We start from the raw sequence: 18991 nt of genomic DNA on the forward strand, positions 1-18991 counted from the left end.
CAGCTTCAACAGATCTCAGATCTCAATCCAATAGAGCACCTTTGAGATGCACATCATGGATGTGCAGTCAACAAATCTGCAGCATCTGTGTGATGCTATCGTGTCAACATGGACCAAAATCTCTGAGGACTGTTTCCAGCAGCTTGTTAAATCTGTGCCAGGTAGAATTAAGGCAGCTCTGAAGGCAAAAGGGAGTCCAGACCTGTATGAGCACGGTGAAGCTCATGAAGTGGTCAGTGAGTTTATTAGAATTAGTCGGTCAGGGCAGGTATTATTAGTATTAGTATAGTAGTACTGGTGTCAGAGAGTCTATAGTTTGCAGATTTTAAATGTTTTTAATGTAAATAAATGCTCAACTGCTCTTAATGTGCATGAAAATCAGATAATCAAATTTATTTCGTTTAATAACGATTTATTTTCATATCTCACAGACAGACTGTCCTCTGCCACAGACTGAGCCAAGCTTCTGGCTTCACTTCCAGCTTTTCAGCGAAGTGAATAAAAAAAACTGGTTCATCGTGTAGGGAACAAACCTGAAGACAACAAGATTTCTCGGTTCTCCTCTTGTTCTCTGAGACTTTTCATGTAACAACATCACCTTTAAGTGAATAAATACAGATAAAGTGGTTCATGTTTTCTCTTTGAGGCAGTTCTATGTGTGATAACAGAGTTCAGGTTTCAGCTTCAGCTCTGAGCTGCTGCAGAGTCCTCAGCTGGTGAGCCTGAGCAGGCCCTCTCGTTTCTCTTCTGTGCAGCTTGTCTGCCCCCTGCTGGTGAGGAGGGGAGCGGGGAGTCCTGTTGTGAGTCCTGCTGGGAAAGCTGGGAAAGGAGGAGGTCCACACTCTGGACCAAAACAGAATCCAGGAGTTTCTGTTCCTCTGTGGTGAATCTGCCCAGAACATGACGGTCCACAGACGTTTTCCCTGTCGGCCGGCCAATCCCGATCCGAACTCTAGGCATCACCTGCAGGAGAAAAAAGATCCTGGTGTTAAACAATGTACAAGTTTTTAAGCTGTAAACACTTATATCTTCATCTAATTGTTATTTGATACTATTTTAGATTTGGTTGAGTATATGTCCATGTTTTCAAAGTGCATTTGACTACAGTAAAATACTAAAGTCTCTACACCTCAATTTTTAAAGCTTGAGCAATAGTTCTCCACCTTTCAGAAGGGTTTTCAAACTTTTTCTTAGGACACGGCCTATTTTTTTTACTTTTTCAGTCCAGTCCTTTTACCTGAGCAATATCTTTTCTTTTGCTGAGTGGCATGCCTAAATAATATCTACAGTAGATGATCTGCTCTAGATATCTGAAAGTCAGGTTCCCAAGAAACTGTGGGGAAAAAATCCAGAAAAGACCTGCAGCTGATCCATCTACTGTTTGAGGAAGCGTCATGATTCAAACTGTCATCAATATGTACAGAGGAGGTCGAGAAAGAGGTACAGCAGCGAGTGCTGTTAGGGATCATGTCAAAACGGAATAAGTCATGAACATAATGAAGTGCAAAATGTTACAATGCAATACCATCTGGAAAGCATCTGATTGGCAATGGCTTCATATTTAAGCATTAAATTATCCCAAACACATCTTGATGCATGCACCTGTCCCTTGATGCACTTATCCCAAACACACTGCCAGTGCAGTAAAAGCATACATGGATAGAAAAACACAGTGGAGCACTACCAGTCATGGATTGGCTTCATCAGAGCCTGGACCTCAACATTATTGAAGCAGTGTGGGATCATCTTAACAGAGATTGTAACAAAATGCAGAAACATCCAAAGAAAAGCTTTGAGTGTCCTTAAAGAAGCCTGGAGAACTATTCCTGAAGACTATTTAAAGAAATGACAAGAAAGCTGCTCACAGAGTTCAGAATGTGTTGAATAAGAATGATGGTGGTCATACCAGCCTGCTAGAACTGAAAACTGCACTTCCATGTATGTTTGCATGTTTCAATAAATCGTTACATCTATTTCCCATTTTACTAACAAAGTATAAACAAATGAGGGGCGGCTCAGGACTTTTGCGTATGGATATTAAGTGACCGGCAAACTATGTTAACAGTTTCGTCTTGATGCATGCTCAATCATCCAGGAAAGTAAATCTCCAAAAGTTGATTCTGTTCATCTGGACGTAGCGTAGTGGGAGAAACGTTTCGTCACTCATCCAAGTGACTTCTTCAGTCTCAGCTAACTGACCTCCCAGCCCATTGTTCCTTCAGTGGACTGGTTTCAGTCATTATGCAAATGTACTGTTTATACGTTTGGGGAAACCTGCAGTCAGCTGAGACTGAAGAAGCCACTTGGATGAGTGACGAAACGTTTCTCAGTATAAATCTGACATTAAAATAAAAAAAAGAGCATCAGTGTGATAGTGAACACACACACACACACACACACACACACACACACACACACACACACACACACACACACACACACACACACACACACACACACACACACACACACACACACACACACACACACACACACCAGTGACTTACATCAGTCTGAAGACAGTCCACGCAGGAGCGGACTCCATTATGACCTCTGTGGGGAAGGAGAAGCGACATTTATTTTATCAATCTGACAACCTCTTTTCTTCTTTGGTTTTGTTGTCCATCTTCAGGATACCAAATGCACCAGTTGCAGTTTCTTGCATTACATTAAATTTTCATAAATCACCATCTGGTTATACACGGCTGGAATGCCTAACGTAGCTTTTCAAGCAGGATTAAACTGCTTTATCCAGCTTGCTCTGAGTAGCAGTGAGAAACGTACTGAGAGGGGACGCCTGTTAACTGAACACCATTCTTATTGTTAGTAAGTAAAATGACAAAACAGTTAATGAGATACAACCAGCGTCATGGCATAAAATTAATAAAAACAGACCATTTGCAACATTATGAGAGTCAGGCATAAGAGTCTGAAGAGCTCGGGGAGGCTTCATCACAACAGCGCAATCAAGAGCAAAAATAGTAGCAGGAGGAAGAAAAGAGACAAGAGACGAACCAGAATGACTAAGGCCCAAGAGAGAAGCTGTGTGTGCTGATTAGAAGTTTGTTGGTTTTAAAATACAGGCCTCACTTCGCTGTTATTTCTGGTTGTGCTGCTTCTGTCTTCTCGTCTCGACATCGGGAAGACACCAAGGTTCACAGCAGGCAGAGCTCAGGCAGCTCCCACATGCTCCAAGTTTGAACACTGAGGTGTTGAGAATTCAATCTTATGTGTACAAAGACAATTCCCAACAGCAGTTGCTTCAAATTGCTTAATAGTGAAAGGTAAATACCCTAAAATATTAGAGAGAACAGATAAAAGAGAAGTGGAAAAAAGGAGAGTATAGAGAGAATAAGGACAAACACAAATTGCATAGGAAAGAAGACTCGAGTTAATGACATGCAGTGGTGACGCATAAACACACAGGGAGTGAATAAAGGGGGTGGAGAGAAGTGCTGAGCACATCATGGGAAGTCCCTGAACAACCTGAGACTATAGCAGCATCACTAATGGATGCTTTGAGGTCACCTGATCCCTCCATCTGATCCAGGTTTGATCAAAAAATAAGTTTCAAGTAAAGTTTTCAGCCTAGTTTCAAAAGTAGCGAGGCTGTCTGTCTCCTGAACCCAAACTGGAGCTGATTACACAGAAGAAAAGCCTGAAAGCTGAAGGCTTTGCCTCCTATTCTACTTTTGGAAGCTCTAAAGTAAACCTGCAGTGTGAGAGAGAAGTGCTCTACTGGGACAAGACACTGTCAGGTCTTTAAAATATAGTGGAGCCTTGTTGCTGTTGTTTTTTCCCCACGAAGACAGAAACTTTCCAGTCTGAAAGTTTGGACGAATGAGTGCAAATGCAGTTTAAAAGCCGCACTTGCACTTCCACACAGAAATATATTTGTTTATTGGCCTTAAAGTTAATGTTAAATGTACCCTGGTGATACTTTAGTGACTGCTTTCCCTCACCACTGTCAATACATCGCTTAAGATAATGAATACTGTTGGTGACGTAAACAGATCGCGGCGAGTCCGAAGCAATCCAAGACCCAACACTATGATAGAGGATGACCCACCTGGCGCTTCCTCCATGTTTGATGGCGATTTTCCCCAGAGGTTTGTCCAGTTCATCGTGGACCAGCAGGATATCTTCAGCCTTGACGCCATATTTGGCAGCTAAACAAATCAAAACATACAAAAAAAAAAGTTTCTTAGTTTGGTTGCTTCTAATAATATAGCAGGATAACAAAACTTTACTAGTACAGAACCCTTAAACACTTTGAACCTGAGCTTCCTTCTGTTCATATAAATGTGCAAGTAAAATAAACACAAACATCACGTACACCTGTAAACTGTCAAAAAGTCTGAAATAATAATAATAATAAAAATCAAAGTTCTCACATGTAAAATAAAGAAGATGTGTCAAAGTCTTTATTCAGCCTAAAGCAAACTGAGCACACAATCAGAAGATCAACACAAGACTCCTCTCAGCAGAAGCGATGTCCAATGAAGGCCGCGTGAAGTGGTCGACTAAGAGTCTTTTTGGTTTTCTGTGAGATTGAACATTTTTATTATTGTTGTAGAGGCTAAGCCTACGCCTGAAGCCACTGAGGTGTTCGATGGTGGGGGTCATGCGGTGTCACTGTTAGGAATGAAACTTGACATAGTCCAATAACTCGAGCCGTACTTATCTTGTCTGTTTAACAACTTTATTGCATTCCATCGGTTGTATTTGTTGTTCAACAGTTCTCTTAGTATCCAAAGTCATTTAACATAACTCACAACAGCGCAGCGGTCACAAACTGTTCACTTCTTCTGACCAACAACACCTGACGCTAATTACACGTCTACCTTAAATACAGTCCCATAAACACAACATCCTGTGAAAACACAAAAATGTTACACATAAGGTAACAACACAAAAAATGGCTCCTACAATTATGATATTATAAAAGCAGGAATGAGTAGACAGAACTCTCAGAATCCATCCTCCATGTACTGAGCAGCTGCTTCTCTACATAAAATATTGTACAAGTCTCCAATTCATGGACTAAATTTTCTTTACATTCAATAATATAATTCACTGATTGTTTTCAATCACATAGACAGAAGTCTGATATAGTGACAGGGCTGAATAACACAGGTTGAACCTCAATGGAGTTAAATTTCCAGCTTGAATTGTTTCTGGCTGCCTGAGTGACAGATGACGGAGGTTGAACCACCTCAGTATGCTTGTGCAGAGACATGCCACATTTCACAGCTGATGATAAGAAAGAAAAAAAGCCTAATTTATTTAATGAAAATCACTTACAAAGACAGAAATGACCTCACCTGCTTTGGCCACTGATACTCCATTGACATTCATCAGCAGCCGGGGACGAAGCAGCACCACATTCGTTTGCTGGACTTCTGACAAAATGACCTCACCGGACACGTACTTGTCGCCACGCCAGCGGTCTGCCACACCGAGCCGGGCAGCGAGAGCACCAAGTACTGTCATACCAACGCTGTGTCTGGTACCCTCCATCCCCGGATTACCCAGCCCCACCACCTGAAGCAAACGCAGACACACAGTTAAAGGCATACACCTCTGCAGTGAAGCTACAGGAACAGAAGACTGTCTGAGTCAAAGGAAGCAGACTGTTGAATTTTTATATATATTTACACATATATTCAGACAAGGTAAAAGCAACTGAGTAAATAAGCTTTTTAAACTGGAGCTAGATGCAAACACAGAGAGATTCTAGATTTAGACTTAAAAATGACCAAAAACTCAGTAACAGCTCTGTTAACAGGAAAAACAACTATAGACAACATTGTAATGTGTTGTATTGCACTGTATTGTATAAAGCTTCTATAGCTGCTTACAAACTGCAAACACTGTAGGGTCTTTATTGAGGTTTCATTCATTTTTAACAAAAGCCTATGAAGGCAAAGACAAGTTAACACAGGGGAGGACAGCTGACATCATTTTAAAATAAAACTGTTAGATATGCTGATTAAAATAAAATAGAAAAAAATACAACAATAAGGAAAGACCCAAGCTGGCTGAAATGAATGAAAGCATTTTCCTTCTAAAATTATCCCCACACTAACCAGTAATTAATTTAAGGGCAATTACGCCAAATTACAAAGGGGGGTTTGAGTAACTCAGTAATTGTTTTGAAAATGTAGTAAGGTGATGAACAATTTGACAAACCCTACAAAAATTATAAGTTCTCAGATCTTTCAATGGAGTTTGGCGAGATCTGACGACTGGTTTTAGGGGCTTACAATACCTATAGCAGTAAACACATACAGCTGCCCGAGAACTTGGAGTGTAGTAGACAGTATGTAGCTGATTACGAGGTTTAACACTTACCATCTTTCGGCGGCCTTGATTGTGTATTTCTGCTTCGATTATCATCGCAGGTGAAAACGGATCGCTCAGCAGAACTCTGTTTATGACTCTCGTCAAAAGTCGTCGCATCATTAGAAAGTTAATCAACTTCTTGAAAAAGTTTAACAAATACTGGCAAAACTTACTTAAAACTGAGCCCTTTTTCATTCGGCTCATAGAACCGATCGTCTTCTCTTGACAGTTAATAAGAAATCAGGCGTTTCCACATGTATTTACAGTCATGAAGCAACAGTACCTGTTCGGGCATTCATGTCGATTCTGTCAATTCATCGATTTCGTCTGGGGTTCACTATATGAACTGTAACTTTGTCAGATATTTATTATCTGTTTGTAATTAATCATAACCTTTTCCTGCCCTCCTGTCATGCTACCAACCGCTCAACGAGCGCTAGCAAGAAAACATGGCGGACAGACTTTTTCTCCTCTGTGGGGACACAGCGCCATCTAGCTCGGCGACTTGATTATTACAGCAAACACAAATTTGGAAGTCTATTGACTGAAAATAGCAAACAATGAACCTTTTAACACTATTTACATTTCAATAAATATTTAATTTAAACGAGTTTTGATTACATTTATCGAAATGTGTTTTTATGTACAAACTGAATTTTATTTTACTTTATTTTACTTCATCTTCTCTATTTAGAACTACTTTTTGTTGTTGTGTTTAATGGCTGTGGCTGTAGTGGAACACAGTAGTTTCCCAATTTCTGGCAATTTCCCTTTCACTTGAACTTTTGGAAACTTTTCATCAACGGATGAACAGCAAAATGTAATGCATGTTATTAGGAGTGCCACAGTGACAGATCATGGGTGGATGTACTGAAAGAGGACATGCAGAGGCCTGGTGTGACAGAAGAAGATGCTAGGGATAGGGTGAGATAGAGACAGATGGTCTGCTTTGGTGACTGCTAAAGGAAGCATCTGAAAGAAGACGAAGAACAAGTTTGCAAGTTTATTGGTTAGGCAACCAAATGCACAACATAGGAAGTAAACTATAGCAGTTCATGTAATCCTAAAAGATTGATGCTACATGTTTAAAATTAGTGTGTAGATATCAAAATAAGCAGTAGGGCTTTGGAGCTCAATGAGTCAAAATTCTTTTAAATTCTCCAAAAATTAAAGAATACAAAACAAAGATTCACCTTGAATTTTGATTGCGCTTTATTTGAAAAACAAAGCATCAGCAGACTCATCATCAGTTTTGATCTGGGGAGCAGGGGACAGCATCAGGCACTGGCTGACACCGTTCCACCACAGCATTGATTTCGCCAACACTCACGCCGTCATAGGTGCCTGTGATGTAGGTCCAGTGGGTGTCTCCGTTGTGGTTGGTCCTGCTCAGCCGGCCGGTGAAAGGGATGTCAGCCTTCATCTTTCTGCCATCCATCCTCACGGTGCAGGAGTGATTGGGTGGGACCAGCAGCTCCACAGAGACAGCGTGACTGATTGACTCCACAATGGTGGTCCCCTTTGAGAAGGTCACCGTCTGCTCCTTGGACAACTCCACATTACCCGGACCAAAGATAGGAACTTTGGCTGTCATGGTGGACACAGAGCCATTGCGGGTCTCCCTGCCGATGTCCCATTTCTTCTCCACTGTACTGGTCTTCTCCAGTGTCACTGTCTTCTCCACATCTCTGCACTCCAGGTTGGTGACCTTAGTGAGCTTCAGGGCTTCTGGAGGATGGTGGAACAGCTCCATCTGGTCAATGGCATACTCTACATGAGAGATGTGCTGGCTGTAGCTGTCTCTGTTGATAGCAAGCACCTGGTAGTTTTTGTACCAGTACTCATCCCCCTCCCAGGGGAGGAAGAAGGCTTCATGTTTGGTCACCACTTTACCAAGACCATACTTATTCTTACCCACATATATGTCTGAGTCGGGACAGGTTTTGATGGCATACTCAGGAACAGAGCCATGTGAATCTTCAACCCACTGCAGGAACTCAAAGTGGTCCACGTTAACCAGGACTTCGAACTTGGAGGATGCATATTCTTTGTCAGCGTAGGGGTACTGGCAGAAGTTCCCTTTGCTGGGAGTGTAGAAACCAGCCTCACAGTTGACTTTGCACACATAGTCGGTACGTTCGGTGTAACCGTTGAAGATGGCAACAGCGCCATTTGGGAGGGAACCGCTCCATGTGACCCACCTAAGGTTGACATGTTCACCAAACATGGGGCTTGAGTGTGAAGTCGTCTCAGTTTCTGAGGTTTCTGCAACTTTAGGAGGGCTGAGAGCTCCCCGGGAAGGAACAACATTTCCCAAGGTGGGGTTAAGCCATGGCTCTGTAAGACAAGATAGAAAGATAGTGGCTGTAGGATTTATTCTAGACAAACAAAAGTTTCAACTCATTTGAAACATTTACTACCAAAACTGTTAAGACAAAAGCAGAATCGAGTTTGAATGAAAGACTGACACTTGCTTTCAACCAAAGTGTTAAGCAGAAAGAAACATTGTTGACATCAGGTAGTTTCATACCTATTTTTTAAGCACCGTGAGGATGAAAGTGTATCCACTAGTGACAGTTATTGGGTTAGGGTCTTAATATAAATTCAGCACCTTCACAATCTTAACACAACCTTACATGAGCGCACCATAACACCATACATGAGGTGATGGAAAAAAGTGTTACAAAGCAATCCCTTAGATTAAACCTGGTTGCTATTTCCTCTGAACCTTTTCCAACATTCCTCTTATTTTTAGTCCCAGCCTGACTAACTGGACTTACACATCTCGGATGCAAGTTGGACACGTTCTACAGAGCCAAAAGACCAATGCGTCATTTGAATATATTTTGGGGGAAACAAAATGAGAAAAAACTAAAATAAAGAAAGCCAAATCTGCCAAGAAGGCTGAGTAGGGTTGGTGTGGCCAGAAAAATCTCCCCTTTTCAGTGCTTTAACCCCCCTTAATGCCCAGTGTGTCATATTTGATACATGAGTTTATTTAAGTTTTAAGACTTTAAATTATCAGTGTAATTTCTTCTCCCCTGAAAAACCTAAATAAATTTTAAAACACATTTTTAAGCAATGCATTTTTTAAAAGTTAGAAGTCTTCAAACTGCAGACTTTGCTCTCACGAACACTGATGATCCTTGACATCCAGGTTTTATCAGTCTGACACAGAAGTAGATGATTCAGCTGTGTGCAAGTTCGAGTGTTGAAATCACAGGTGCAAGTGATTAGAACTGGAGCTCAGACACGGTTCTTATTTTTCTAGTGGGAGGAGTCATGTAGTCATTAAAGTAATGTGCTGTGATAAACTGTAGGATTATAATGTGACTGACTGCTGGGTTTTTCTTCCCCATCCTGCTGCTGGAAAACGTAGAGCAGCGGGTCAGACTGCAGCGCCGGGCTGCACAGCTGCAGAAGTGTCAGGAGAACAGCAACACACCACCTCATCTGGACACACAAAGAAACACCGGCAGTAGTATGTCATCATCAGTTGGCAATCAAATTCAAATTCAAATTTTATTTGTCACACACACACAACCATACACAGTATGACATGGGGGTGAAATGCTTGTAGCTGTACAATGCCCGACCATTGTCACTGTGCCCGAACGCTGCAACATGGAAATGTACATTTCTAAAAGCTAAAAATAAACAACCATTAAAAAACTCATGTGGTCAACACAGTTTTAAATCAATGGAAAAAAAAATGGAAAACTATTAAAAATAGGAGTCAATTTTAATCCAATTAATTTTTTTTCTTATTTTTAATTAAACAGATATAGACGAATACTTACCAGTAATCTGCTTTGGACGAGTCAGAATACATTGAAAGATTTATTATTCATGTCCGAGGCAATAAAAATTATATTACTTGACTTTTAGTTTATTGATATAAATATTTAGTCAGAAAACAGACGTGAGAACTTTATACAATAAGATGCATTTATAAACTTTTACATTTGTATGCATAATATATGCAACACTGATTACTCTGCCTGTGTGTGATGAGCCTTTGACACACACAGCTGACTTAGCTTGTGTACTTTAAAATATATATCTTTAAATAGTGTATTGTTAGAAAAGACTGTTATTTTGTTGTTTATGTAAAGATCACTGGTGTTTATAAATGACTGTACCCATATACACAGCTAGGTTGCTACAATTCATCAAATATAAATCCCCAATTACAGTAATCTTTCTCTAAAAATGAAACCAAATGAATGAAAAAAGAACCAGCTCTGAATCTAAATAGTACCAGTATCACATGCCCTTACATACAATGTATAGAAATTACTTTAGGTAAGTGAATGAAATAAAAGAAAGTCACATCTGCATGATGTCACATCAGGATTAGCGTCACATAAATTAGTAATTAAGGCGGTAAATTATAAACTGAGTGTCCCATTACTGTATGTTTATAAGATTACTAAATGAAGATCAGACTTAAGAAATCATCCCCGAATGCCGAGTATAAAACCAAACAGTAAGAAAGATTTTGACCTGAAATTTGTTGATCTGTTTATTGATTTCACATGACAGATAAGACAGAGATAAAAAAAACAAAAAAACAGAACCCCTTAAATTCAAGCCCACAGCAGCCGTTCATTCAGATATAGAGAAGTTGTTTTTTTGTTGTTTTTTTTTACCTTGACAGGTTCCTTCTGCAGTGACTCTTACCTGCAGTAAGTGTGAAGCTTTAAAACCTCCCAGACTTATTGCCCTCAATAAACAGGAGAGATAAAGCTTCTCGTCTGGCTGGTTCACAGTTTGCTCTGTCCTGCTGCTCACTTTGAATCGAAACGTTTTTACTGAAAGATTTGAAGAGAAAATAACTGCACGTGAAACTTCAAATCAAACTTCTATGGAGGGAGGAAAACTAACTGAGTTTGTTTGAGCTTCTGCAACATACCGTTACACTCATATGGTGTGTAATCATATTGACAGTTACAGCCAATTGGCAGCTTTAATGTCTTGTTCAAGGACACAGTCTTACAGAGGCTGTGAGTGTCATGAAGTCTTCTGCCCGCTCAGAGGATTTGAAAAAACTAAAATAGGCCAGACATCCAGGGTACGAATGCTTGTTTCTGTTACTTTACAATGCAGATGATGAATTGGTGCAGTTTTGCTATTGAAACGTGAATTGAAAATTGGTTATGAGTAAAATAATTTTGAAAGAAGTAAGAAAGAATTTGGTTTTCCATTGTGATACCCAAGGAGAAAACTAATTTGGTTGCACTGTTTTAACAACTTAAAAATTTTCAGCCCTCAAAATGAATTGTTAATATCTCCTATGAAGTGATGAAATGCTGGAAAAATTGTGTGAACTGACTCGTACCTATGTGCGTACATAGGGACAGGTCAGGTACTTAGATAATGTGGAACATTTTAATAGTATGTGGCGAAACTTTTCAATGACCTTGTTAATGTACTGTACAAAAAAAGAGCTGCTCCTGAGGGGGTTTGTGGACTGATTTTTTTTTTTTGAAAAACATCAACACACTGAGATATTCCAAACTTCTTCTGCTCACCTTCAAGGCCATTCATAACCTTGCTCCTCCTTACCTTTGTGACCTGTTAACCACTACCTGTTCTGCCCGTTCACTTCGATCTTCTTCTTCTATCCAGCTTGCTGTACCTTCCTTCTGCCTCACCACCATGGGAAGCAGAGCTTTCAGCTGCTCTGCTCCCAGGCTGTGGAACTCTCTGCCCCCAGAAATAAGAAACATTGGTTCTCTCCCACAGTTTAAATCCCAACTCAAAACTCATCTGTTCAAATCTGCATATTCACTGTGAATCCACTGTTTGTTAATTTTATCTTGTGCTTTTGTTTTATTGTTCTTATTTTGCCATCGTTTTACTGAGTGTTTTATCCTATTGTAAAGTGTCCTTGGGTGACTTGAAAGGCGCTCATAAATAAAATTTATTATTATTATTATTATTATTTGGTGTTTGATGTAGGCTTTTATCACGTCAGTGTACAAAACTCCAACAGACGTATGAGGAGCCTAGCTTACAGCATTGTCTTCCTCATCAAACCCCTCTTGGCCTATAGATGAGGAGCACTTTCATCTGTTGTATTGGTTTTTAGTCACTGTGAGAACCCAAAACATGCCAGCCACAGTTTCACTGTGGAAGTCAAGATTTAAGGGTTTTCCTTAAATTTGCAAAGAATTTAGGTCAGCTTAAAGACTGATGAATGGATGGCTGCCTTTGACCTTGACCTGAAAGTCTGCAGCTCACGAGTGTTGGAAACAAAAGTCCTCATGTGCCTGATGATAACAGGACTCCTTATTGATCCTTGCTCTTATTTAATAAGATCGTTAAAAGTGCCTCATAAATAAATTTGCTTGGATTTAGTGTGCTGTATCTACTCAATCACATGATGTCCAAAGTGCTGTGGCCTCTCTCTCACCGCTGATGAAAAGATCCTGTACGTTCAGATAAGCTCGGACAGAGAACAAGTTGATTAGATCTCCTGTAATAGCGGGTCAGTGATTAAGACGGGCCTTGTTGCGTAATGTCGCTGGCTGCCAAGATTCAGCTGGAGAAGAAGCCGCTCAGCACGGACATTGTTCTCCACACACAGTGCTATCATTGAAAATCGCTGATGTCAGGGCCATCTCTGTGCGTCCTTCAGACAGAAAGTTATTATCAATTTATTTATTTAGGTCTGAATGAGGACTGTGTATCAAACAAGGCTGTGCAAAGGTCATTTGCACTGATTAAACTGCACAGTCACCAGTTTCAGCTGCTTCAGCATTCAGTCTCTGTCTGTAAAGAACATTTATATTATGCTATTCAGATTCAGCCTATATCAGTGAGCGTGCCAAGCAGTTATTCAGTCAGACAGCTGATGATGTTTTTCTGTCTCACCATTTTATTTTCACACAATAGAGGCTAAATGTTCTCAGTGTGATTTACAGTTTCAAATTAAATGATTATTTTATTCATTGTCAAAACTGGATAATGGATTGTGCTACAAAACAAATTAAAAGCGCTTTTTAAAAACTCTACTATGTGTTAGCACATCATTTCCAGAAAGTTTTTCTGTAGTTGTCCAACACCAACAAATTATTTTCTTACCCATGTTTGAAATCAGTTTGCGTCGCTGTCTTGAAAAAATGACTGAACTAATGTCTCTTTTCCGCTTATTCAGTCTTCTACCAAAACACATTTATATCTATGATACTAATGTGAATTGTGAATAAAAGTTTAACCAAGAACTGAATAATATAAAGGGAAAAAAATATATATACCCCAGGGCCTATCACAGAGTTATTATGCCTATAAACCCATACTGATGCTGCCTTGGGTTGCTATGTGAGACCAGATGAAAGCTGTGGGTAAATATTCTCTTCCAAAAAGAGAAATTTGAATGTTTTAGAACTTAGGAAACATTTTAAAAACACAAGTTCTGACAGTGAAAATAAAGATAAACTTTTCAATTGTGTAACTCAACCTGTAGTCTTGGTTCACCTGTTTGAATTACAGCTTTGTGATAATGAGTAGCATGACATCAGAACTGTGTGTCAGAAGTCAAATTATTATCAAAGAGAGACCTTCTTTGTGTTAGATCATGGCTGTAACTGAAGTTTTCTAAGGCGACAGTGCAGGGAACTCTAAAACACTGGGATCTAAAGCACCAAAGGTGAGACGTTAGAAATTATGTACATCAAGCTTGGTTTACTTAAATGATTTTTGTTTGTTTTCTAGACTGATTTAACTTTTCCCTAAGCATTTTAAAGGTTTATATTTCCACACCAACATGAGCCCCACTGAAACAATGGAGAAAAACCTGCAAGCAACAAATGCATCATTTTAAAAATTGGACTCAAATATACGCCTGCTTATAATAATAATCAAAGTATGTTAACAATAAATAGTTGAAGTACCATTCAATTCACTTTAGTTTAAAAAAAATTAATTTATGCCTTCTAATGAATCTGAAATAGTACTATGTTTGCTATGCTGTGGGTTAATAGAGGGATATGTCTTTATTGAAAGCAGATAAAGTATTGTGCCAATTTACAAACGATATAGCAGAAATAGAAAACCGTGCTTGATACATATCTGGCCTCAATTGCCCAGATACCCTTTTTTTGGCACATTCTGGTGATTGATTTTAATGAGCTAAATTAACAAAATGAGTGAAACGTGCCAAATTGCTTTATTTTTGAATAAACTCATACACTTGCGCACATGAAAGATATTATAAATTTACCAACAAAGACATGAGTGGTATTTTTTATTGTGACATATCATTTGCTTCCATTATCACAATCACCAGATAAGATCAGAAAAATATGATTTAGTGTGTCTTCTCCCAGGTTTTAGGGGCAAGGCTTGGCATCTATGACAGGTTCACAGCGGTCCACCACTGCCCGGACTTCTCCGATCTGGACTCCGTCGTACGTCCCGGTGATGGTGGTCCACTGGGTTTCTCCGTTGCGGTAGGTTCGGCTGAGGCGAGCCGTGTAGGGGATATCGGCTTTGATCTTGCGTCCCTCCATGCGGACTTTGCAGGTGTGGTTTGGTGGGACTGTGAGCTCCACAGACACGGAGTGGCTGAGTGTCTCGATTACGGTGGTTCCCCTGGAGAACTGCAGCGTCTTCTCAGCACCAAGCTCAATGCCCCCGGAGCCGATGAAGGGAATTTCGGCTGTGATGCTGCCCGTGACACCAAGCATCGTGGCTCGTCCGATGTTCCAGGTAGTCTCCACCTCTGAGGTCTTTGTGATGGTGACTGTCTTCACCACTGTCTGGCACTCATTGTTGGTGATACCAGAGATACGCATGGTCTCAGGAGGATACTGGAAGATGGTGACCTCATCAATGCCGTACTTAACATCAGAGATGTGCTGGGTGTAGGCGTCCCTGTTGATGGCCAGGACCTGGTAGTTCTTATACCAGTACTCATCACCTTCCCAGGGCAGGAAGAAGGCCTCAAACTGAGGAACAACCTTCCCGAGACCGTACTTGTTCTTTCCAACGTAGATGTCAACTCCTGCACACGTCCTCACTGAATGTTGTGGCAGTGAACCGTAGGAGCCTTCCTTCCATTCCAGGAATTCAAAGTTGTCCTTGTTAGCCAGGATCTCAAACTCAGGGGCGTAATACTCACGGTCACCATAGGGGTAGCGGCAGTAAGGTCCCAGGTTAGGGTTATAAAAGCCAGCCTCACACTTGTACTTGCAGACATAGTCAATACGCTCGGTATAGCCGTTGTAGATGGAAACGGCTCCATTGGGCAGAGATCCATCCCAGGTCAGCCACTGCAGGTTGACATTATCGCCAAAGAGGAAGGAGGAAGGCAGATCCTGTTGCTGCTCCAGATCAGCAGGATTTAGAGGACCCAACACCTTTCTGTTACCAGTTGGTTCAGGGACCCGGCCCTCCAGCTCTGGTTTCAATAAGGACACTATATAAGAGAGACAAAGAAAAGAAAAAATGCCATAAAACAGAAGAGATAAGTGTTAAACACATCAACAACAATTCAGGCAACAAGCTTTAATCTCTTTTTAACCTCTTAACACTTGAATGATCCTGAATTAAGGTTGTTTTTCCTTTCTTTTATTCTAGCTACAAAATATGCAAAATATTCAGAAACTACATTTTTGTGGGGGATCTTTGGATGTTGAACGCAACACACTTCAGGTTTACTTCAGTTTAAGTGTTACTATGGGTGTAACACAAAGCTGTTATCCATATCTCTATACAATATGTCATAAAACGTATGATATGCTTACCTTTTCTGAGTTGTATGCTCTTCTTCACAATGTCCTGCAGACTGGCTGAGGACAGAGCCAGCAGGGCCGAGAGCAACAAGACAGACAGCTTCATCTGAAGGTGAAACACAAAAACACAAAAACACTTATACCTCTAAGTTATGAGATCTTTTTACAAACTAAATCTTTAACATCAGAATATATTATTCCACCAATCCAGCTATCCAAATGACAAATTAGCTCAAATATTTTCTGGCGTAATATTTTACAGTTTCAAATATTATTTCTTTCTTTCAGCTAGTTTCAGTTATTACAATTTTTATCTTCACCAGTGTCAAACACCTTAAACGACAAAGAACTAAATTTACAGCAGTTTATTTTTGACTTTACTCTGAAAGGTTAGAATCCAACATAGTGAACTCCATTTTCACTGAAAACCCCCAAAATATAGAAGAAATAAACATCTTTGCCACCACAATAACGCTTTATATGTAGTTTATCTTCTATGTTACATTTTTGGGTGTATTGGGTCTATTTATTCTACATTTCCCCCCATCCCACCGACCCAAAAGAGACAGTATTTATGACAGTAGTATGCATCAGTGAAACAAAACAAATACAAATTTAAAGCATTATAAATCTATATTATTATAAATATATAAATTAATAAATATAAATATATATTATCATGTTATTATTTCCATTATAGGTCAGGTGGAAGTTATGAACACACATATAGCGTATAAAATAACTTTACATTTGATGACTTATTGCCTTAAAATGGTAATATTAAAGCATTTCTTAAAACCACACTATATATTAAAATAGTAGAGTTCCTCTTGCCACATCTGATTAGGTTTTTATTTTAAACACATTTATAAAATAAAAAGAAATATCCCACTTCATAAGGAAATTAACATCTGAATATGTCAGATTATTGTCATTTGAAATTTGAGCATGAATGTGCTGATCAGCACTCACCCTTACTGTCGCTCTCCGGTGAGTCCACCTCGGGACACCTCCAGGTTTATATAGCTGCTTTATGGCTGAATCATAAAGCAGACTGTGCACTTTCACTGTCTGGATACTGACTTTGAGCAATAAACTGGTCAAAGAAAACTGTGTGAATGTGTGTGTGAATGGGTGAATGACTGAATGTAGTGTAAAGCGCTTTGGGGTCCATAGGGTGTCATGGTTAGCTGTGTGGCAGGCAGGCAGGAGTGGTGGACCCAAAATGCAGGATTCAACACGGAAGTCAAACTTAAAGAGGAACTAAGGACTGAAACACTGGGAAAGAAACACTAAACCAGAGCAGGAGACTAAACACACAGCAGGTTGAGGGTAAAACACAACAGGAAACACAGGAAAACACAGGGCTTATATACACAGGGGAGTAATCAGAAAATGGAAAACAGGAGGGAGACACAGGGAGCAAAGCTAGACACACTGACACAAGGCACAACCTTTCACAATAAAACAGGAAACAAGAAACAGACACAGACCTGACACTGAACTGAACCTAAACTAAACAAGAGACACAACCTAAGAACTAATCCCTCACAAAGAATAACTGAAACACAGAATAATACTAATAAACAAAGCATAACAAAAGGATCAGAATACAAACCATAATACAAAGGAATTTAAGAACTGAAAACGCTGGGTCAAAATGACCCAGGACCGTGACAAAAGCGCTATACAAATGCAAGCCATTTACTGGTTTTGTGGGGATTGTTGTCAGATTAAGATAAACTTCCTTTTCACGAATGTGTGACTTCTTCATCCAAGTAACCAGGACAAAAAGAGAACATAATTATTAATTTACACATTAATATACATAACACATAAGATGTGTTTTCATAGTCGACAATGTCGTAGAGGTGTTCTTTTGCATTTAAGTCACCATAAATGATTCAAATGAAACAAAAGCGTGAGGATTTTTCTTTGTCCCGAATTCTAAATATTGAGAATAAGAACAAAACAACACTGGCCCAGAAGAGGGCCGTCAAACAATGATTTTATTGAACACACACGTGGGAAGATGTACACTGCAACACATCAGCATAGATCTTCGCCCAAAAATAGCCTTCAGACTGCTTTTATTTCATCAGGGTTCCGCCCCTTCATGCGTGACTGATGAATATGACATGCATCAGTTACAGTAAATGGTCAATTAAAAAGCTAAAAACAGAGAAAGAAGTTCCTCTTTCAATCACATTCTTCCATACATGGCAATTTATTTCACATTCCAGATGGTCCCTGAGGGTTTGTACTCTTCTTGACTCTTCTTCTGTCACCTGTTACTAGGCAAACTCAAATGCAGTTAGAAGAAAAAAAGCCTTTGGCCTGGAATTTTTAAATCATTTGTGTTTGTAAGCGTGTATGCGTTTTAACCTTCTGTTGCCCCGAGTCACTTACACCATAGATCGTCAGGACATCAAGCCAAACGAAGCTTAAGACCTTTAAATAGACTGAGCATCAACTCTTTGATGAGCACAACCTGCAATGTGTGTATAAAATGATTATGGCCGCACCTGTAATAAAAGTTTTAATCTAATGCCAGTAGCTTTTAATGAACTTTTAATGCAATGATAATGATGAAAGCTATATGTAGCAGTAAAATATTTTCTTTATTCCCACAACTTCTTTGTGCCTCTTCTCTGCCACCTGTCCAATCAATTCACCAGATATTTCTCCAGGAAATAGCATCACCATTACTATATAGTTCTCAGAATCGGCTCTTTGCGCACAAGAATGGCAACATCACGGAGCGTAAGTTTGATAACATCATGGAGAAGCTCACGGCTCTCCAACGGGAGATTGAGAGACCAGTGTCGGACTGTTAGAACAGCTTTGAAATTCATATGAGTTGTTCGCACTAAAGTAAAAAACACCATCACTTCACATGGATACCC

At 39.8% G+C, this 18991-nt stretch overlaps 3 protein-coding genes across 4 annotated transcripts; all 3 read right to left on the reverse strand.

The window, feature by feature from the left end:
- Positions 1 to 319: 319 nt before the first annotated feature.
- On the reverse strand, positions 320 to 6744 carry ptrh1 (peptidyl-tRNA hydrolase 1 homolog). 2 transcript variants are annotated; one of them, XM_040050925.1, is made up of 6 exons: positions 6519 to 6744; positions 6355 to 6440; positions 5325 to 5544; positions 4070 to 4169; positions 2508 to 2553; positions 320 to 963 (listed from the first exon to the last, which is right to left on the reverse strand). In XM_040050925.1, the coding sequence occupies exons 1-6, from the start codon at positions 6547 to 6549 to the stop codon at positions 685 to 687; spliced, it is 762 nt and encodes a 253-aa protein (XP_039906859.1). In that variant the 5' UTR covers positions 6550 to 6744; the 3' UTR covers positions 320 to 684. The 2 variants fall into 2 exon arrangements, with proteins under 2 accessions (XP_039906859.1, XP_039906858.1); XM_040050924.1 differs by having other exon boundaries at positions 6355 to 6744.
- A 318-nt stretch (positions 6745 to 7062) lies between these two features.
- On the reverse strand, positions 7063 to 9998 carry LOC120745775 (natterin-3-like). The gene is made up of 2 exons (XM_040050923.1): positions 9684 to 9998; positions 7063 to 8682 (listed from the first exon to the last, which is right to left on the reverse strand). Exons 1-2 carry the CDS (start codon positions 9796 to 9798, stop codon positions 7592 to 7594), a joined length of 1206 nt encoding a protein of 401 aa, XP_039906857.1. The 5' UTR covers positions 9799 to 9998; the 3' UTR covers positions 7063 to 7591.
- A 4313-nt stretch (positions 9999 to 14311) lies between these two features.
- LOC120745886 (natterin-3-like) lies at positions 14312 to 16329 on the reverse strand. The gene is made up of 2 exons (XM_040051098.1): positions 16098 to 16329; positions 14312 to 15808 (listed from the first exon to the last, which is right to left on the reverse strand). Exons 1-2 carry the CDS (start codon positions 16189 to 16191, stop codon positions 14682 to 14684), a joined length of 1221 nt encoding a protein of 406 aa, XP_039907032.1. The 5' UTR covers positions 16192 to 16329; the 3' UTR covers positions 14312 to 14681.
- Between the last annotated feature and the right edge of the window lie 2662 nt (positions 16330 to 18991).

Source organism: Simochromis diagramma, unplaced genomic scaffold (genome assembly GCF_900408965.1).
Source record: "Simochromis diagramma unplaced genomic scaffold, fSimDia1.1 OVJJ01000131.1, whole genome shotgun sequence".
Taxonomy (NCBI): Eukaryota; Metazoa; Chordata; class Actinopteri; order Cichliformes; family Cichlidae; genus Simochromis; species Simochromis diagramma.